General features: G+C 45.1%; 2 protein-coding genes across 7 annotated transcripts in view; one reads left to right on the top strand and one right to left on the bottom strand.

The window, feature by feature from the left end:
* LOC306805239 (uncharacterized protein) overlaps window positions 1-618 on the bottom strand; it is a 29,574-nt gene extending 28,956 nt beyond the window's left edge. For 2 of the 6 annotated variants that reach the window (XM_079312825.1, XM_079312826.1), the window contains exon 1: window positions 351-564. In XM_079312825.1, the coding sequence (XP_079168951.1) occupies window positions 351-399 (49 nt within the window). In that variant the 5' untranslated portion in view covers window positions 400-564. Of the gene's footprint in view, window positions 1-141 lie in introns of all 6 variants that reach the window. The other 4 variants (XM_079312830.1, XM_079312828.1, XM_079312827.1 and 1 more) reach the window with 4 other exon arrangements.
* Window positions 1-18,618, top strand: part of ZP4 (zona pellucida glycoprotein 4) — a 55,899-nt gene extending 37,281 nt beyond the window's left edge. Inside the window, exon 15 of the transcript XR_013775162.1 lies at window positions 13,003-18,618. The gene's annotated coding sequence lies outside the window, so the exon portion shown is untranslated. The remainder of the gene's footprint in view (window positions 1-13,002) is intronic.
* Window positions 18,619-21,727: the final 3,109 nt, after the last annotated feature.

Below are 21,727 nucleotides of genomic sequence, written 5' to 3'. Positions count from 1 at the left end.
CAGCGCTCCAGCCTCCCATGCTCCCTTCTCCCAAGCTCTGCCACGCTTACCATGGCGCAGTAAGCCCGCAAAGAGGAAATGGGACCGGTTCCTTAGGGCGATCTTTGTCCCGGCGGGGCGGGCAGGGCTGTGCAGCCTTACCTGCGAGGGGACAGAGGCAGCCGGAGAGCAGCGAGCGCAGCATGGGGCCGGGCGGCAGCGGCGCGGTGCCCGGCCGGCGGGGCCCGGCAGCAGGGCGGGCCGGGATGCGCTTGTCCTAAGTATCGAGGGGAAGGAAGGGGGTGGCGGGGGTGCGGGTCTGGGGAGGCGCTGGCAGCCGCCGGCTGTCCCGGGAGGGGCGGCCGACTCACCTCTCCTCCAGGGCGCTCCCAGGGTGAAGCTCCGGTGCCAGCTGAACATGCCGCCGGCAGCAGCCGCCCTCAGGGGCGGGCGGGGCGCGGGTCCGGGGGTGCCATCGCTGCCGAGCCTCCCGAGCGGCGGCGGGCCCGCTTAGGGCATGGCGGCAGCGCGGAGCGGCGGCGCGGGCTGCGGGGCGGCGGGCGGGCGCACGGCCAGCAGCGACTTATAAAGGGAGCAGCCCAGAGGAATGTATCTCCTGTGGCTGATAAGCCGGGATGACTGCAGGGGTTTGGACTACCTTTGCAACTCCCGGAGAAAAGAGGGGGAGAGGGGAGGGCGAAAGGATAGGAGAGAAGAAAAAAGAAAAATATTTCAGTGCTTGCATAATATCAATAAACAACTCCCCTCTCTAGTGGCAGGGAAGGCTGGAATGTTCAGGGTGGGGAAGAGAGAGAGTAAAATAGTAGAGTGGGTTTGTTGGGTTTTGCTTTTTTTTTTTTCTTTTCAGGTTTTTTATTGTTCTCTATTTAAATTGCATGTTATGTGTTCATAATGCAAAACTGCCTTGGCTGTCACTGGTGCTGCAGGCTATGGGTAAGAGGGGTAAGAAGGAAGTGTCAGCACTGTCCTGGGTGCAAGCTGCCATGGGCAGATTTGCAGTGTCACCCTACTGGAGTGCACTCCAAACATGCAAGCCAGGCATGAATTGTTCTGGGATGCCCTGGGCATGGTTGAGCCCACTGGAGTGTTTTCTTGGGAAATGTGGGAAATTACTCTTTGGCTAGGTTTAAGGAGTACAAGTTCCCTACAACAAGCAGCCCCATAACCTATATAGGGTCTCTGCTTGCTAAGAGAGCACCAGTGTCTGCATTGCTCCCCCATCCAGACTTCTGCTGATATGAGCACTCTCAGGTGAAAATGTGCTGCTCCACTGGTTAAACCGGCCTAATTCCGTGGACTTCAGCTGTCCATAGGATAGTGGCCCCAAGCAGGTCACAGAGTGGTGCTACAAATACCATGAGAAAGTGAGTGAGAGGGGAGCTGTCAGGGGAGGTCGGCCCAGTTGCCCCAATCCTCTGCAGGTGCCAGCCCTCCTGTGCCTCTGCAGCACACTTCAGGCCAAGTATCAACTGAGGTGAATCCACTTTTTGCTTTATCAGTCATTGGAGTTTGCTGTTTGGCACCAGCCACAATTTAAAGGTAGGGTGTCTAACTGGCCCCTTTTCCCACCACATTGCTCTTGTACTTAATCATTAAGTGCTCCCACCTAAAGGCATCTTTTCTCCTCAACCTGGGAGGATTTTACTGCTTCTCCCCTTGCTTCCCACTGCAGTGAAATAGAGTTTTTGTGGGCTGCATCTGATTTCCTTGAAACACTCCAGGCACCCATGGTGCACCCAGCACCTATTCCTCTTTTTCTGAGGAACCAAAGAGTGTGGTTTGTTGTGTGGGCAGAGCCGAGCTTTCCATGCTCTTTGGGCTGGTGAGAAGGAAAGCTGTAGGTTCCCTTGGGGAAGGAGGTCCCTGTTTCCTGCACTGAGACAGTGCTGCGTGCTTGGTGTGTGACATGCTGCCGTGCCTGGGCTCCCCTCTCAGCTCCCAGCTGCAGTGGGCATACTTAAATTATTAGAGCAGCAGTAGAGTAGTTACAGATACCTTAGCATGCATGCAATAGCACAGCAAAAGGAATTCTGGGGACAGAATTAGCCTCTCATCTTCAGCTCTGCCTGTACACCATTGCATTCTCCTTTCTTTCTGCCTTTGAGCTCCATTGTTTTGCACACTGCTGAGCACACTCCTCTAGTACCTGGAGACTCTTTTTTTTAATAGCTAGTCTGGAGAAGGAAAAAAGCTATATTGCTGATGTTTGTAAATGGCTTTTAGCTCAAAGTGTTCTGAAAAGTATCTAATTTGTAGTAAGCAAAGTGTATGATAAATCAAAGTTCCTAAGGAGTCTCAAGCTGGCTTTCTAAGCTTGGTTTACCCCCTTGTGTTCAACAAATGCTTGAGGCCAACAGAAATGACTCTGTTACCAAATATAATAAATAAAATAACCCACTGACAGTAAGCTTTTGAACAAGAATAAAATATCCCCTGGAATGTGTACAAGACAAGTACACTAGCCACGGGCTAGGGCAAACATGTAATGAAAATGGCTGGCAATGAGCACAAGATTTCAATGCTCTAGGTACTCTCACAAGAGGGTGTGTTTGTGTGTATGAAACTGATAATTAAATTGGAAATGCCCTGTGTTGACACAATATATGATGGTGTTCAGAGTCTAGAGGGCTCCATAAAGCTGTTGCTAGTTGTTGCATGTGATTACTTTTGTCTACTCTTGAAAAGTTTTAGTAGAATAACTGTGTTTTATGTATTTTTTCGACTTGGATTTATTTGCTATATTAGCATCAAGATGTTTTACACTTGAATAGCTTAGCACTGAATCAGAAAAAAACATTAGCATGCTTAGGACTTTTATACCAGTGTAAATGTGTCAACCCAAAGGGAGATTTTACAATTTTTTGCTCATATTATGAACAAAAGTGAAATCTTCAAGAGGGCAGACACCAGCAGTTCCCTCATCCAAAACAGCTCACAGGCAAGAAACAAAAGTGATTATTGGTTTTCATGTCCAAGCTTAAAAAAAGTGCAGAAAAGGGACACTGATTATTAATGTGCTTTTGTCTAAACCTAGTGAACACCCTTGACATGGGAAAAATCATGTTCCCTGTGCATATTGAACCCAATTGCTGCTGCAATGCAACAAGGAAGGAAAGATGCTTCCATCTTTCAGCTCCATCTCTTGTCTGGCAGTGAGAGTATTGTCAGATCTCAACCTTTAACTGGGAATCTTGAGGAAGATTGACTTCTTTTTCCTAAAGTCCTGCTTGTTAGTGAGGGGAGCGTGGGGTGCTGGGGCTGAGCTATACATTGCTGTCCTGGGGCAGAGCACAAGGATGGGAAGGAACCAGCCAGGCAGGGAAAGGGACTTGGGCCTGGGGACTGGGGCCACTGTGGCTTTTGGCCCACACTACAGCCACACTACATCTGCCCTTTCTCTACAGCTGCCAGCCCTTGTGCTGGGTCTCCTTCCCATTCACCCATGTACTGAGAGTGTGGGATGTGTTCTTCAAATCTTAACTGGGCAGGAAATTCCCTCTTGAGCTGCAGAGGATGTGACAGGAAGAGAAAAAACCTCTTAGTCAGCATCAGCTTAGTGTTTGATGGATGCATTAATTTCCTCAGTCTTGAGAAAACTCTCCACCCAAAGAAGCCCACAAGTGTGGAAAGCTGTTGTGTCTCTGGATCCCCTGGGAGTACAGCTGCATCCTACATTTCTTGTCATCTCTGTTAACCTGGAGCTTGTGGGAAGCATCTTCAGAGCAGAGGGTATTTCTGTAATGCAGAGAAGTCAGGCAGAAGCTCACAGGGAGCTGCTTGCACCAAGGAGGGTGGCTGAGGGGGTTGGGTGAGGACTGTTTGTACTAAAATTCCTAAGTTAGGTGCCTGGAAAGCAAGAGAGATACATTTAGTGGTGACTCCCAAAACTGTTGTGCTGTTTGGGCCATTGTGTTGCTTCCTCATGCCCCAGAACTATTGTGCAATCCCAGATGTTCCATGAAATGACTGCTACAGTGTCCATCCACTGAGATGCTCTGCAGCTGCAAAGGAGGATGCCTGTCAAATGTGAGCCTTGTTTCAAGAAACTCCCCAGGAGCCAAAATATGCCCTAGCAGGACAGATCCCTGAGCAGGTGCAGCTCTGCATAGGTGAGCTCTCCCAGCTGGGAGAGGTGTTCCTCTGCTGTTTGGCTTTAGGCATGTACCACATGCAAATAACTTCATCTCCTTCTGCCACAACTTGTCTGGGAGAACAGGATTTTTACAAGTAGTTCCATCTTCTTTAGGTTGTGCAGCCCCCAAAGCACAGGATTTCTCATGCATGTAAAAAGTCTCTCCACCTGGTGTGAAGTATTTGTGGTGACGAGAAACACATTCCAATATCATTGTCACTGTGGTTTTCACACCGAAGCACACAATGAAATAACTGTCAATCTTTCATCATGCATACATATTAGACCTTGTTTTCCATCCCCTTCCCTGACCCCTTGGTTAAAGCCTGGATCTGGACAGATTGTTTGATTACCTCCTGGTTTGTTTTGTACACCTGCAGCATGGCACAAAAGGACCCTGTGCAATGCAATCACCTCCTTGACTTAAATATCTTTTCTTTCACTCTAGTACAAGCAAGGTTTTGGCATGCAGAGGGACATTGGGTATCTGTGTGACAGTGTGGGAAAAGGGGTGGATTTAATGTTGTGTTACAAGGGTACCCCCCAGCAGCTGAGAAAGGGCAGGGAGGATATGTTCTGTGCTGCATCACCAGGGCTGGCTTGGACCTGTGCTCAGCGGGTGACTGTACAGGGTTTTATTTTCTTTTCCAGGTTTTAGCTACCTCTGCCCAATCGGCCATGCCAGCAGTGCAGTATTAATGTCATTTAAGTGAGGACTCACAGCACCTTCAGCATGAGGGTGTCAGGGCCAGCCTGGGGGTATAGGGGGCTGTTGCCTTCCTGAGCCCCGTGCCAGGCAGGCTGTCAGTGGGCATGGCTCAGCCTGTGCTGTCTCAGCCAGCAGCCCCTCACCAGAGACAGGTCAAGGGAAAAAAAAGAGGCGTGGGTTCAAAGAGGAATTGCATGATATTTGTATTCCTGTAAATGGAAGTTTCCAGAAGACTCCAGCTTCCTGTGAAATGGTTCTCTTGCTAACTTGGCAGTGGCCTGCATGTGTACAGCTTGTCCAGGTGAAGGTTTGGGGTCATGTAAGAGGAAGTTGTTTCACTGCAGTGTACTTGTGGTGTAAAAAATAGCTTCTTGGGGTAGTGAGCAGCTCCTGACTTTGTTAGAGGTAATGAGTTAACTTTTGCAAATCGTATGTCTTGCTCCAGACACTTGTCCTAGTCTAAATACATTTCTATCTTTGCTCTTCCTTCACTTAATTAACACTTATTAACACTTAATACTGAAAATGAGCAAACCCTGCCACCTCCTCTTCATTTTCTCTGCCTCTCTTAAGGATGCTGCTGCCCCAGGCAATTCCCCAAACACAGAGCAGGAGAAAAAGTTGCCGCCTAGCTCAGCACCAGTTCTGCTTGTTGGTGTGTCCACCAGCCTGTTAAGAGCAGAGAAGGCTCAAATGCCTAGTGTGTTTCAATCCTGGAGCAGGTATGTGGTCCACACTCCACCCTGCTGTGAAAGGAGCTATGGTGAGCCACATAGGAAGCAGCTGCCCAGAGCTCTGCCCTGGGAAGTCAGGGCCAGTGGCTTGCCAGACACATTACTTCCTCTGGTGCACAATGGAAGCACCTTTGTGCTCACTGAGTTGAGCTGAAGAGCTGACTTGAAAAGGTGTTAAAACAAGTGCTTAAACTCAGTCATTGCTCTCTAGAGCCAGGACAGTTCCCCTCATTTTCCTGTGGACCACCTCAGTGTCCACATTTTTCTCAGCCAAGGAACAAGCTGGCATAGCTCATCAACACCTTCCAAAGGCAGGCTGAGCTGCATTGTACTGTGCTGTGCTGCTTTCTGGGTTATGGCATGACCCAAACCCTCTGTTTTCCTCCTGAGATGCTTCAGGCTGGATGGTGGCAATGCAGGCACAGAGGGGGTCCCCATCAGCATCATCCCACAACACCTGCACTCCTGTCCACCTGTGGTTTTAGGCCAGGTGTCTGAGACAGTGTGCACCAGTGTCCCTGGTTTGGAATGGATGGGCAGCAGAGCAGTGGTGAGCACCTTGGGGCTATACACTGGTGAGGCAGTCAAATGTGAGTGGAGGATGAGAGAGGAGTGATGCTGGAGAGTAGCAGAAAAAGTAATAGAGGCTTAAGGACCAGTGGCAACAAGGAAGGAAGCAAGCAAGCAAACAAGCTGAGCTGGGTTTGAGGGGAAGGTGCCTTTCTCTTCTGCTAGGACCTTGGTGTCCTGGGGGTGCCAGGGAGCTGCATCTGTGGCCCTGACAAAGGACAAGTCATGATCAGGGTCACTCTGGAAGGGCAGGACATTTTCATGTTCTGCTTTGTCATGAGGAGACCTGTAAAACTAAATGGTAATCCAAGGGACTGTGACAAAAAAAAGATATAAGATATGAGGGAAGGGTCGAGGAATTTTCCACCATTAAATTGTGTGAAAAGGTGATGATGAGGAACTCAAGAGTGGTGTTGTTGACCTGGGCCTCCCCTTTTCACTCTCTGAGGTATCAGCAGACCTGCAAAGCTCCAGCCAGGCCTGAGCTTGACCTGATTTTCTATCCCCATCATGACTCTGCCCAATGCAGAAAAATGGATACTCCCCCACCCTTGCTTGATCTGTTACTGGGAAGAAGCCAGGCTGGGCAGGGTCTGCCAGGCATGTGCCAGCACTGTGTCCTGCCCCAGAGATGCGGTGTGAGAGTATCCAGAGCATCCTTCAGCCTCTTTGCTTTCAATGCCTGGAGAATCCCAGTGGCTGTGGAAGTGCTGCTTAACCATTGCAATTAACAGGGCTAAGGGTTTGGCAACTGCTGCTTCATTTACCTTGTTGCAAATCTGCATTACTGTAAATGCTGCACTTGCTTTAGTTTGAAATGCTCACTCTCATTTTAGAATAATCTGCTTCAGTGGAATAGAATGGAAGAGTTAGATGTGACCTGCTAAAACATCACCAAAGTTTAAGAAGTACAAATAGCACTTAATGAGATCCTGGACAATTTGCATTGCTTTCACCCTGAATATATGTGCACTCACCAGCAGACTAGATCTTTTTCCTGTGTAACAATTTAATTAGAACTGATTAAAGTAAACATGTCCTGAATGTTTTAATATGGTAGTAATACTGCATTATAAATGTCATTTTGATTAAATAATGGCTTCTTTGCTTGAACAGGATAACCATCCACCTGAAACACAGAGGTGAAACTTTAGTTAATAATAAAATTCCCACCAACTTCAATAGAGCTATATTTCACCTTAATTGCACTCATAATTGCACCTCCACAGTTTGATTACAGAATTTACTGTTTCCTGCTTGGAGGGGGTATACATTGTTGTACAACTTCTAAAAAGAGGTGGGAACAGAGGATTGTTGACATGCAGCATGTGAGCCTGGATTTCCCCCATTCAGTGAAATGATGAAGCTCACTTGTCCCAGGATTCAACAGAAGGACTAAGAGTTGCCACATGGGATCTCACTAAAAAAAGATACTGTAAGTGGTTGTCAGCTCCTGTGGATCTGGCTGCTCCAGTAGTGGGGAGGAATAACTGAGGAAAGCAGGCTGACTGTTAGCAAATTTAAATGTACTGCATGAGACCTGACCTCCACTGCTAAAGTACAGAGGGGCTTCCCAGGCTGAAAAATGCTGAAAACAACTGTCCTTGATGAGCAGATAGATTCAGTAGTCAAGGACTTTTCTGGATGACCTCAGGATATACTTTACAAATAGCATGTGTTTCTGAAAACCTGTTGTTTAAAAAAATCTCTTGCTGAAGCCAAATGGATGCTCTTTTATTTGTGTACAACTCTGATATCCAGTTTTGGGTGTGTGTTTCCTCTGGACATCCCAGAGGATATCTGTGGCTCCACTGTTTGTGAACTGAGGTTGGTAATGTCACTGTGGATCTTACATCACAGTCTGTGTATGACTGTGCAGCTCCAGGTGACTGCTGCTGTGTCCTCACCATCTGGCACCTCTTCATGTGACAGAATGGGCACAGGAGCTCAGATATGGCACCAGCACTGAGGTGCTCTCCCTCCTCAGCACATTGCTTTAGTGTTCTTTGCTTTTCATCTCCCTGGCTGAGAAAAGGTGATAAAAACCTGTTTCCTTTTTGTAAAGCTGCCTGAACATTAAAGTTATGAGTCTGTATTAAACTGTTTCAATGAGCAGTAAGTGGCCATGGCTTCCCAGAGTAACTAAAGCAAGTTTGTAATGAGGAGACATTTCTTCCCTTCCAAACCAGCCCTGAAGCAGAGCTCTTCTAGGTCCAGATGGGAAATGCCAGAAATATATTCATATTCCCTCTGTTCAGATCTGATCTAAGCTCACTGTAAAAAATTAAATACTACCGGGACTTTCAGAGGTTGGGACTGTTGTGATTTCTATCTTAGCAGTGCTATTTGTGCTTTTATCTGTAAAATTCTACTTTTGTTTGTATGCTTGTTTAGTGTGGGATGACTGGAGACAGTCTGCTGTTTTACTGCAGACTTCCCTGCACTTACTAATTTAAGACTGCTGCTCAGACTGAAATTTCCAGGTTGGCTCATGATGAATCCGTTGTCTATATACAGCACTTGGGAGATATTTCCGTATCCTGAAATAACAGGAGGTTTGTGACAGATCATTTCACAACTTTGCAGTGTTCTGCGACTCATGGGATGCAGGACAGATGTCACCAGACTGCTGCACACCAGAACAGTCATTGCACAACTATTCTTTTTGAAAGCCAATACAATTGAACTGACACACAAGTTTCCGTGCCAAGTAAAAATAATGGGCATATGTATTTTTGTGATTTTGGATAAAGACAGCTTTCACGGGTACCTTCCCCAGAGTTCTTGGTAGTGCTCTTGAAAAACAAAACAAAACAAAATTAAAAAAAAACCCTGACCTCCAGATGACCCAACTTTGAAACTTGGTGAATTAAAGTCTGGAAGCACAATTTGCTTGTTCCCAAGATAGTTTCAACATAAAGCAACATGCAAAGACACAACAAAGTATTGTCCCAAGTTTGCAAACTGAATCAGTCAAGTTCCAGTCTGTCAAAATCCGCAGGGGCCAGCCTTACCTTTGCCCTGATAACCTGTGTTGTGCAGGCTGAGGAGGCAGCAGGAAACCAGGGAAGGGCTCATAAGAGCTGCAAGGGGCTGCAGAGCAGATTTCAGATCAGCTTGGCTGACTTTTCAGCAAAGGCTCCACATCTAACTGTTTGGGGATATTTAAAGTAATGTTTTCAAAGCTCACCATTAGAAAGAGCCCTCTTGGAAGGGCTGGCTTCTTATTTTAGTGCCCAAAAATGCAGTCTAATCTATTCTGAAGACCTAGTTCTGATTGTGGCTGCTGAACTGTTTTAAAAGCCAAACCCTTTCTTCATATAAACACCAAACTGCCTGATGTCAAGTCAGGTTTGCAAGATAAGATAAGAATGCTTCAGTGAGGAATAAGTGGAGGAGATTTTATGGAAACTGAGTTATTGTAAATAGATAGCATCAAGAAGAAGGGGGGCTGTGTGGTGCTGTCGAGAGCAGAGGTGGATAGGGAGTGAATATATATTTTTTTAGAGCTGTGGCAGAAGACAGTGAGTGGGAGGTGAGGGCTCCCCCACCCCTCTCCCTGCAGTGGCCAGGAACCCCATGGCACAGGTCTGAGCAAGGGGATCTGGAAGCTGGTGGACGGCAGCAGCACAGGCTCAGCGTCTCAGAGGCAAGCTCAGAGGGCGATGAGAGGAATGGAGGGAATGTGATAAGGCTGGGGGAGGATTCAGTAAGGGAATGAGAAGGGAAAAGGAGGGGCTGTGGGAAGCCAGGAGTGCCCCTTTCCACTGTCTCCCTGTTGTCCATGCTGAAGGCAGGTTTGGGACCTTCAGCTGAAACAACAGGGAACTGCTGTACCAGGGGATGTCCGTGTTTCTCCTGTGGATGAAGCAGATATCCTGATGAGTGTCCTTTCACCTATCCCTGATGGCAGGAACAGGGGACAGGGTGCTGCCAGCAGTCACTCATCCTGGCCACAGGAACCTCAGAAACAGCAAGACTTTGTTATCATTGTCATTTGTGGGTGACTTGGCCCAAGCAAAGATGAAAGTCAGTGGAAATCCCAAAGCTGCTGTGGATATTCCTGTGAAGACAGAGAAGATCTGCAGCATCATACTGTAAAGGGTTTTTCTTAATGGAGAACTCTCACTTTTTGAAAAAGTGGAACAATGTAATTCACAGCACAGAAAAAAACTCAGTGGTTATGCTGGGAAGCTGCTGAGCTGTGCTGGGTGGCCAGGGTGTTCCTGAGTGCTGAGGGCAGAGCAGCCACAGCAGTGCACCCTCACTCCACATCAGATTTGGTGTAACATTCCTGGCTCCAGCACTAACCCAAGTGTCTGCACATTCTTATCAGCAAGACTTACAGGTAGCATTACATGTTTGTCCACTTGGAATAGAAATATTCCTTAACTCTGAACATCCCTGGCCCTTCTCTTCATATACTAGTATTTATTGGTGAACAATAGATTGATATATTTATATTTAACCTTTCTGGCTATATAAGTTCTTGCCTGCAATGACTCACAATGACTCACAATCAGAATTCAGAAAAAGGCAATTAGAGAAAATGCATCATGGCACATGTAGGCATGAGTTTGTAACTCACCTGCTATCCTAACACATGAGAGCTAATGACCTGGCAATTTTGATATATGAACATAACCCAAGCCATAGCTATACCTGAACAACTGAACATTTTCAGAGATTTAATATAGATTTGGATTGTGTAGCTCATTAACACTTTGAGAAAGTTCTTGGAGAAAGAAAGGTAATCTTTAAAGCCATGGGTAGAGAAAGAGTGATATATAAGATACAGCTAGACAAGGCAGACAGTTCTACTTAGTAATGGACTGGGGTTTTTTTTAGGATATTCTTTGTCATAGATATCTATGGTTAATTGATCAATTTTAACTGCTGGTTTCTTGCAAGCCATCAGACTTGTAGCTGAAAAGAAAAGCAAAGGGTGGTGCTGACCTCCCAGAGTAAATCAGACTTCTCTTCTCGCATAGAAAATACTATGTGGAAAGAATTGTGGTTAGCAAAAGATTTTGCAATGTCAGTAGTACCAAGAGGGTGGAGGAGGTGGAGCTCTCCATGAGTAATATGGGGTTTGGTACCAGCAGGTTTAAGTATCTCAGATAAAATTTGTGATTTCATCCTGGTATTTTGGTGAAGACCTGGGAACCCTGCTGTTTTCTCACAAAAAGAAAGGTATAGTATTTTTTTCCTCTGTTATCAAGATGCTGGCCTCCTGCAAGGGAGAGCTTTACGTCCCTGTCCTTGGTCCATCCCACATCCAGCAGACCAGCCTCCTGATTCTTACAGTGGTGCTTCCCAAATATCTCTTCCTGTGTTGAGTAGGCACATCTTGGACAGCCTCTGCCTTTTCAAAACCCCCTTTTCCTCAGAACAGATGCTGACTTCCCACCACTTACACACTAGCCATGCTCTCCTGAAATGTCACACCTGTCTGAGAAGCAGGCAGCTGAATTCTGTTGGTACTGCAGCAAAGGGCCATGCAGATGGATCTCAGTGGCATATTTCCATTCAGTCAGATGATGTGCTGCTGAAAAATATATGATTGGTGTGCTGTTAGTTTTGAGTTGGAGAAAAAAATGGCAAGGAGCATGAATTAATTAGTATTAAACCACACTTGGCAAACACTAACTCCTCCACAAGTATCTGTTGCTAGAGGGTATGAAAATATATCTGTTGAGTTAGATGGGTGAGATGCAGAGATAGTGCCAGGAAGCAGGAGTTACACCAAGACAGTGCAAAAAGCAGCATAATGTTCTTGGGTGAAAAATCATTTAAAGGCAAATAGCAATGTCCATAACTTACAGCCCCCTTTTCACCTGGGCACTGAAGTCAGCCAGTATTGAAGAGAGAATTGTTGGCCTATTCTAGGCAGGAAAATACATCTGTGATGCTGAATGTCTGAGAGCTCTGGGAAGAAATATCCCAGCATATGGAAGTGACAATATTTTTCTCCTACTGTTTCACCAGAATTTCTCAATGTGTTTTGAAGCAGTTTTTAAGAAGTCTCCAAAGTTATTTCCACTTTTCTGTGGGGAATACAAAGTTCAGGTACATGAGGCACAGGGAAGGGAGGGTAGTCAGGCAGTGTAGTAAACCTGCATAAATAGTTTCCTGTTTCCTTCTTTAGAAACATGATAATTAAAGCAAACATACAGAGAGCCTTTACTTGGCATGGGATCTCAATAAACTACAACCAAGGTACCTGCAATTTATTGCCTTGATTATGAGACAGTCATCTGAGTGTAAGAGTGAGTCTTGTACAAGAATGGATTTTTTTTCCTGTTTACCTCTTTCCACCATGTGAAAACTAGGGTTTCCACTATAAGAAAAAAAAAAAAAAAAAAAAAAAAAAAAAAAAAGTACTAGCAGATCTGGCAATGGCAATAATTCCCTGGGCTTTCAGGTTAGTCTTCATCTTTTTTGGAACCTCTTCCCTAGTCAATCATGTGGGTGTAATCAGTGTTCATATTCACATTCTCATGAGTTTCAGGGAAAATGAAGTGTCACTTCAGCTTCTTTCCCCACAAACCTTTGGTTTTCTAACCACTACCCTAACAAACACTGAAATTAGATCATTAAACCTAAATTGATGTGTTCAGTATTACTGCAATACAAGTAAAGACAATTTCAACACAGCATTTAAATATGTCACTGACATGACTTCTTATTTTGTTTGCTCATGGAAGGGAACTGTCATTTTCTTTACTGAAGTATTTTTTCATTGGATGGAAATAATTACAAGTGGAACGAAACAAAATGTTTGGATTAAATACAGGGCTGGTCTTGTTTTTTCCAGTAAGTGGTTCATGTTTTCAATTATTTTCCCCCTCTCCCAGGGATAATATAATGGATAGTTAGAGATCACCTTCCATCTCAGAAGATCCTAGATTCCACAGGGATCCCTTCTTTTACCACTGGAATTTTGGTACCCAGGAAGCAAACACCAGTAAGTAATTTATTCCCATGGGGTACCACAGTGAAGGTGAGTCATCTGCTGCAGAGCAGGAGAATTTTCAGGGGACAAGACTCCAATTCATAATTCATGCCAAAACCAAGGGTTAACACTTAAGTGTCAGATCTGGCTAGCCCATGGCTGAGGAATGAAAACCAGCAGCTGCCTGAATTCCAGGGATGGTGCTGGGAATAGCTGCGATGAAACAAAGTCCCACCAACTTTGATCTTGGATCTCCTGCACAGGATTAAAGGAATAACTGAATTTGGGCCTGAGGCACAGACATTTGGGGAAGCAGCAGGGGAAATTTGCTACGTTTTCATGGGAGTTTACTAAGCATATGAGGGTAAAGCAAAGATAATTCTCTTTTATCATCACAATCCATTTCTTTAAACTGTGAGTGCGCTTCGAAGCCCCAGTGAGATCACAGCAAGGATGTCAGCAGACTCACAGCACTCTCTGCATGGTGCTGCTTTGTTTGGGTTGAAGAGGTGATGTTTTGTCCTGGATCAACCTTGTAAATACTAATGGAGCAAGGCAAAATTTGTTTGTGCAAATCCAAGTATTTTCCCCATTCCCCGCTTTTTCCGAAGTTTGATGAGATTGGTTCATACAGCTGCCATTTCCCTGGGATATGAGCAGCTGCCAGAAACCCCTCTGGCTGCTGTCAGTCTGGCTTAGGACATCTTTGCAGGCGTGGCTCCAAGACAAGAGAGTGCAGTCCATCCAGATACAGCATTCGATCTCCACTATTGTCAGAGCAAGGAATCATATTTCCCTCACCCCTGCCCTCTAGGTAAAAAAGGCAAATATTTCATAAAGGTACCATAAGTCTGCTAGAGTTGTCTTCACAGCCTCTTTCTCCTCCCCAAACTGGAATGTGACTAAGCTTCTTCTGGTCTGTTTATTCCTTTTTCTAGCAGCCCTTGGGGAAGGTATCTAATACCTTTTCATAAACATTATTTATGGACTCAGAACACCAGAAACATGTCTCTACAAATAGTCTGCACAACATGTCCTGAACCTTCCTACTGGCACCTCCTTATGTCAGTCCCCAGTGCTTAGATTTCTTTGTCTTTTTGCTGCAAGCCAGATTTACTGATGAGAGGCTGTTTTCACATGAGCACTACTGTAGTGACTGAGAATCTGCACTCATATGGCTTGCCCAGTAGTGTTCCAATTGTTCGTGGTTCCTGGTTATTTCTGCTTAGGTCCCAGGGCCAATGTTTATTATTTCTGGAAGAAAGAAGGGTCAGTGCTAGCCCTGCACAGCACCATAGGATGCACCACAGAGGGTGAGCTCCCTTAATCTATAGTGGAGCACCTCTTACCCAGCACCACTCCCTCCTGCACTGTCTGTATTAATTATCTGTACGTGGGTGTTCTCCCCATGCTCCCAGCACTAAGGTTAAAGAACAGCTTTGTACCAGACAACCAGCTGTATGTACACTTTTCAACAAAACCACTTAAAAACTTTCCTTTGGAGGAAAATAATTTGCTTTGTTAGCATTTCTGCCCATTCGGGATCAAAACTATGGCATAAAATCTTCCAGAAGAAGCTTAGTGGGTTTTGCCTCTTACCTAAAAGAAAGAGGAAAAGGCTGCTCTTTCATACTTTTATAGTGTTTCCCATTCCCTGTGAATCTGGAATTCTTTATAAATGACATAGATCTTGGTCTCAATAAAACAGTATTAAAGGAAATACCTCACTTCCAGTCAAGAGTTTAAGACAAAATGGAAAACAGTGTGTTTAACTGAAACCATAGGGCAGCAGCTGATCTGAGCGAGAATTTTGTCTGGGTGCAAACATTAATGACTCAATTATTCAGTGACTACTACGTGACTCTTAATGACTGTAATTGCATAAAAACTTCAGTTTTAGATTTAAATCCAAGTGCAGCATCTCACCAGCTCAGGTCTTGCAGTTGTCTCGTGTTGTTTCCATATTTGGTTTGTAATACTTTTTGTGACTTGGGGGTTGAAAAAGCACAGCATCACTAAGCCACCACTTACCATGGCTTGTCTTCTGCTCGTCCCTTGTGTGGAGTCATTGGTTCTTGGACTGCATAGCCTGAGTGGTCACAGCAGAAGCTTTCATCAACAGCAGACTCTAGAGGTGCAAAAAATATCTGGTGAAATCCTGAGAATGTTGACAGAAATTTGGTAAGGAAAGAATATACTCTGGTAGGGCAAAACACTCAGTGGGTTCACTGAGGCTGAGATCCATTCACTTACCATCTCAGTCCCTCTCCAAGGCTTCACCTACAGCTACTCCTGAAACACTGTACTTCATGGTTTAAGGTAGGTCCTGTTTTCTAGTTCTAGTGTTTTCTGAATCCTGGCAGAAAGGATCTGACTTGCTGACTTCAGACAAGATGCCAAAGCATGCAGAGGGGACTCTACTGTAAACAATCTCCTAGAATTCATTTTAAAAGGAGAAAGGGATATAGGGAGGAAAAACAAAATACCTAGAGATGCTGACTTGCCATCTACAGTCATCCTCCCTTGCTGGTGATTAATCATCTCCCCCTTTGAGCCCAGTGGACCAGATACACACATTCCTCATTTTCTCTGTTGATGGAAAAATTTGATTTTTGGCATGCCTTTTGTAGGATTCAAAATACCTTTGTGCTGTGGTGAGTGTGAGGGAAGGGAGTTCCACTTCTCAGCAGATATGCTAAAAGCATGTATTAAGGGCTGGGCTCTCTACCCCACCAAGGTTGCAGGGAGCCATTTGTGGCTGCCTGATCCCACATCTCTCACACATGCTAGACTTACCAGGCTGGAGACTCTGTGTCTATGTGTGCTGCTGCCTATTGCTGAAGATCAACAAACTCTTGCATAGTGGAAGTTGCTTATGAATCAGCAAAAACTAAGCATGGAGGAATCAGAAAGAATGGGATTTTAAGTGAGATAGTAAGTTTACTGTCTGCATGCTGTGAACTAAGTTAATTTTGGGTTCTATATTGCAAAACACAAATAAATCACATTAGTTAATACAATTGCAGGCAATCCTTGTACCAAGTAGATTCCCATAGAGACAATCTAAGCTTATTAATGGTGTTGACTATCCCTGGGAAAAAAAAAATTCTTAATGGCATCTGGCAGATCCCTCACCACCATGGCTGTGGTTCTAGAAACCTTTGAGAAGGCAATGTGAATGCAAATCTGGCCCTCCTGTTTGTTCAGGTTAAACCATGGGTTTGCTAATTGTGCAGCATTTCCTGACATTTGTAATGACCATGAAATGAGTAAAAAACTTTAGCTGGTGATAAATACTGTAGCTAGCCCAGTCCTGAAGGAGTTAGCAAAGGCAAGGCTGATTGTTTCATGCAAACCAGCTGTCATTGGATCCAGCTCAATCTCTGCAATCAAAACCCACAAAGCTGGTTTATTACCCATGGACAATTCAGTGAACATTGCAGTGCTCCAATCACTCTTGTGTCATCAGGGCTGCATTTGCCTGTGCATCTGTGTCTCCCCACTCTGTGCTCTCAACCTGTAGTAAGATTTCAACATGCATGTTTGGTATACATTGAGCTCACAGATGTTTATGCTCTTCCTTTGCCTGCCAGCAAAAATTTCACAAGGGGTGTTTTTTTTCAGTATGACTTACAGTTCCTTGTCTCATGTGACACTCAAAAATGCAATCATTCCTGGTTAGAGCTGATTCTGGATGTGGGGAGAAGCAGGGAGTTGGCATGTTCAAACTGAGGTGAGGACTCCCTGAGCTCACACCTCTGTGGGTTCCTGTGCAGCACATGGAAATATGCATTCTGTGGTCAGTTTTTCCAGATCCCTTAGTTTGTGAATTCCCAACATCCAGTGGGTCACAGGCTGCAGTTGGTGAGATGTTAGGATCTCCAGACTTCACTGGCAAATTGGCAAGAGTGATGGGCAGGTAACAAACTAAAGCACAGAAGAATTTCTGTGCTCTTCCTCTCTGCCTGAGCTGTAACATTTTAATTTCTTGCAGCCACAAGCAAAAAGGTGGTTTACTTATTAGGCAGGAGCTTTGTGCAACATGGTTAGGTGCCTTCAGGGTTTGGTGCCACCCTACCTTCCTGGGTGCCTTGAAATTAAGTTGTAAACTCTGATCCTAATATGCATACATGTCAAGGAGAGCAGAATCTAATTTTGAATGAATTTAATTGTACATGAATTTGCTGTCTGCATGGATGCACAGCCACAAACTGTTGCAAAGAGCCAAACAATTAAGGGCAGAGAAACTAGAAGGGGATTTTGTGACAGTTACCCCAATGTAAGCCAGGGAACACAAGGCTGACAGAAATTATGCTTGAAAGATTTGGACTAGGTGATGAGCTGGATAAAACTGCCATTTTTCAGCAGATGTTGTATGGTCATTTACAAGCAGAGATACTGAAACATCCAGACCTGATCACAGTGAGAAAACACAAGCAATCTTTCATGTTATATATGAATGAATAAGAGTTGTGTATTCAAACACCAGTTTAAGAGCTCACTGAAACTGTCAGACTTACATGGTAATTATTTTGTCACTTTCACAGCAAGGAAGGATCCTGCTCCCAAAGAGAACTGATTACCTGCTGAAGTGTAACATCGCTCCATCAATCCTTTTCCCTGACAACCCTAATCCTGCTCTGGCTGGTCCAGGCTGCATGCTGCAGCAGGAGCTAGAAACCTGAGAGCTGTGTGCTGGAAATCTTTGGTATGTTGACCAACAGAATGGTGGGTGGTATTATTCAGATGTCCTTGTAAACAAACAAATATGGCTGATTAAAGCTGGATGGCCACAGAAGTTTCTGTCTCTCTGCATATTCCACCCTTTGCCTGGCACTTATGGGGATATCAGGTTTCTCAAAAAGCCAGGTTGGAAATAAGTGTCTCAGGAGTTACTTCACATGTGATTTAGCTCCTGGTGACAGGGACACAGCAAATATGGAGGAAGGCTGCCCCACCACAGCATGATATTCTTGTCATTTAAGTCCAGCTGTCAGCAAATGCCCATCCTGCAGCTCTGCCTGCCAGCTCAGAGCACTGGATTGCCTACTAACACAAAGGGGCTGGCACACAAACACACTCCACTGATCAACACATCTCACCCTCTGTATTTCAGGTGCACAAGCTGCAAAATCAAACTTGCAGACAACAGCATTTTCTTGGAGACTGTGCAGCCATCTAGTGTTCTTGTGCATGCTGGTTACTTGCCAGGACCCCAGACACTTCCCTACCTTTTTCCTACACATCTCCCAGCTCGATGTAAAACTTTTAGTTACAGGAGTTTTAGTTAAACTTGCCAGTCCACTGGACTTGGTCTCTGAAATTTCTCACCACCTTAAGATTGTGCTTGTTGATTCAGAATAGAATCCTGCTATAGTATTTCTTTTACTTAAAACAACGTTTGTTACTATAAAGAAGAGAAACCAGTCTCTTGGCTTCTACTACTATATTTTAGCAGTCTTTAATTCTTAAGGAAACAAACAAAAGCAGTCAATAAAAAGAGAGAGAAAAAGAACAACATTTGAATATGAACAACAGTGAGCAAATGTCAGGGATCTACTGCTATCTGCTGGAGTGTTTTCAAGACTTTCTCATTTTTTCAGGAGTAGGAAAGCTTTGTACATACTTTGCTAGGAAATAAGATAAGGACAAAACAGTCTGAATTTGTCTTACTTTTCTCATCTAAAGAAAACCATTTTGTTTCAAAGTCCCAGCTTCCTCTTTGGTCGTACAGCAGACGAGTCAATTAGTACAAGGAACTACTTTTATAGTTTGTAGTAAATTAATTAGGTAACTTGTGCAGGCAAGGAGCATGATGAAACGACACACATTCCTGTGTTGCATACCAGAATGACAAGTAAAATTCAAAGGTGACAACCCAGGGTTACTATGACTTAGCAGCAGCCACTTGGCAAGCCTGAGAACAGAAACGTCTTTGTTTACAATCTGCATTTTTCTAACTATTATCTGCTCTCTTGCACTGTAATTTTCCCCAGCCCCCTCTGTGCCACGAGGTTCATCTTTCTCTGCACCTTGCATTAGACTCTAGAAGCATCCAGGTGTGCTATGAGGGTCTTCCATCTTCTGAAACAAAAGCTAATAGACCAGTGACTTTCTGCACTGCAGTAAGAAGTCACTGATTAATGAGGTAAATAAATTGTTTCTGCATAGAAGCTACATGTTACAACTTCTTTGCTCGCCCTAAGCAGTGAATGAAGAGTTATGCCATGGAGACATATAAATTTTTGGATCCTGCTACACTTGTGGAAGGTGCTCTCAGCTCTGTCAATTTAATAACTTTTGCTAGGGAAACGGCCCTATTCTAAATTCCTAAGAATCTACTCCATAAACAATTTGCATAAGGACTGCCTTATTCCCCTTGCAGGCCTTTAATACCAAATAGTGATGTCTCAGTCTTGAGAGCAGTTGGAGAGGAGCAGTGACAAGCAGCACATACTCATTCCACAGTAGTGGAATCTGGTGGATCTGGAGGATGTTTGTTGACACCACCTTACTCACGTGTGCTAAGCCAGGCTAATTGCCCTTGTCTGCATGACTGCACATGAATCTTTTGCACACTCCCCTTCTACGTGTCTGTCTGTTTGTGGGATGTTAAAAACAGACAATGGTATGCGTCCAGCAGGTTTCAACCACAACTGATTGATCTGCTAGCATTTATTTGAAATATTTTTTTTAAAAGGCATGTTTAACAAAGCTTTCACTGCATCATGTTTTGCAGATGTTGGATATAAGAATGTCACCAAAGAGATGGCTAATTACCTTTCAATCAATTTTTTCCTGATGACTTTTAACAATAAACAGGGAAAATAATATGCAAGATCTAAATTACAACTAGTTGAACATAGAAACACACTGCACACAGGGGCAAATAAGAGCTCACAGAGCCCCTTTCCCACTGCAGTGAGGGGTCCATGGAACATGGATGTGGATGCAGCCACGGAAGCTGTGATGGGAGGGAGGACGAGGGTCCCTGCACAGCAGCACAGCCTCTCCCTGCAAAAATGAATGGCAATTGTGATGCTGAGCCACCCACAGGGAGCCACAATGCCACTATGAACAGGCAAATCCCTTCCCATCCCAACCTGCTTGCAGACAAGGTGATGGGCAGAGCAGGAAATGGCTGAAACAAAGGCATCACATTTACGTGATAATCTGAAGTAAGGTGGAGTATGTGTGTCTCACAATTCTAAAAACGGTTTAAATGATGTTACAAAATAACGTGTATGGACACAGGAGTGAGATGGAACATTTGTGTTCTATTACGTATTTTACTTAGATGTTTATTCTCTTTGGATAAGAACAATTTCTGAGAAGGAAAGATTTAATGGCAGTTTTTTTTGTTAAAGTAGTAAAGGTTTTATCATTCATATCTCAGACAAAATCTTTGCAATTTTCCAAAGTTCTCCTTATGTTCTAGTGGCATCTTCATCCTTGCTTCCTGCCTTCAATGGTGTTGAGAACCACTGCAGCCACCACCATGTTCCAGCTTGGATGCCTTTCAGTGGTCATTTAGTTGATTTTTCTGCTTTAATGTTATAGTTTTGAAAGCACATTAGTTTTACAGACTGAAAGGTGCCATGGAAAATAAAGGGTTTTTTTGGTTTATTCACTATGATGTTTTGAGAATATTTGCAAGTGAAACAGAAGTTTGAAAAAGGTGCATTTGATTGCCACCATGCCTATAAAATAACTTTATTTGAGATTAATAACATTACTCCCTGCTAACATTCTCTCACAGTGATGCAGAACCATCCATCTCCAGTTAACCTCTGAACTACGCCTTGGAGAACAGAATCACTTTTCCATAAACCACATTATCCAGAATCGGCCTGTCAGGCTTTGGGAATGAGAAGAATGCCATCCACCTCAGTTATTACTACACTTGTTTGCCTTTCTTTGCTTATTTTTTCCTCCCCCTTTCCAGGTCTTCTGGCTCAGGTCGCCATGTGCGTGGAGCAAGTTTAAAATAGTGGTTCGTTTGACAAATAGGCGTAGACAATTACCAGCACAGCATCTGAAGCGATAAGCCCTGTTATTTTGACAGTTTGTGGGTCATTTACGTGGAGCTAAAATGTTTGTGCTCTGAACACTGGAAATATTTACTTTAGCGCGGTGCCTGGTTTTGGGAAGGCTGGGGTACCTGCGCTCCCGGGCGGGTTCGCAGCGCTCCCGAGCGGGATTCCAGCGCTCCCGTGCGGGATTCCAGCGCTCCCGTGCGGGTTCCCAGCGCTCCCGAGCGGGATTCCAGCGCTCCCGAGCGGGATTCCAGCGCTCCCGGGCGGGTTCGCAGCGCTCCCGTGCGGGTTCGCAGCGCTCCCGGGCGGGTTCGCAGCGCTCCCGGGCGGGTTCGCAGCGCTCCCGAGCGGGATTCCAGCGCTCCCGTGCGGGATTCCAGAGCTCCGGTGCCCTCTCGTGGCACAGCCAGCCGTGTCCAGGGCAGTCGCAGGCCGTGCCGGAGCCATGCCCCGCTCTCAGGTGCCGATGCCCCGCGGGCACGGGCGGAGGGCAGCGGGACAGAACCACAGAGCCCATCAGGCTGGACAATTCCTCTGCGGCCATCGAGCCCCTCCGGTGGCCGAACACCACCCTATCAGCTAGACCATGGC

Source organism: Erithacus rubecula (assembly GCF_903797595.1).
Source record: "Erithacus rubecula genome assembly, chromosome: 9".
NCBI lineage: Eukaryota > Metazoa > Chordata > Aves > Passeriformes > Muscicapidae > Erithacus > Erithacus rubecula.
This window is presented reverse-complemented; position numbering and strand designations above follow the sequence as displayed.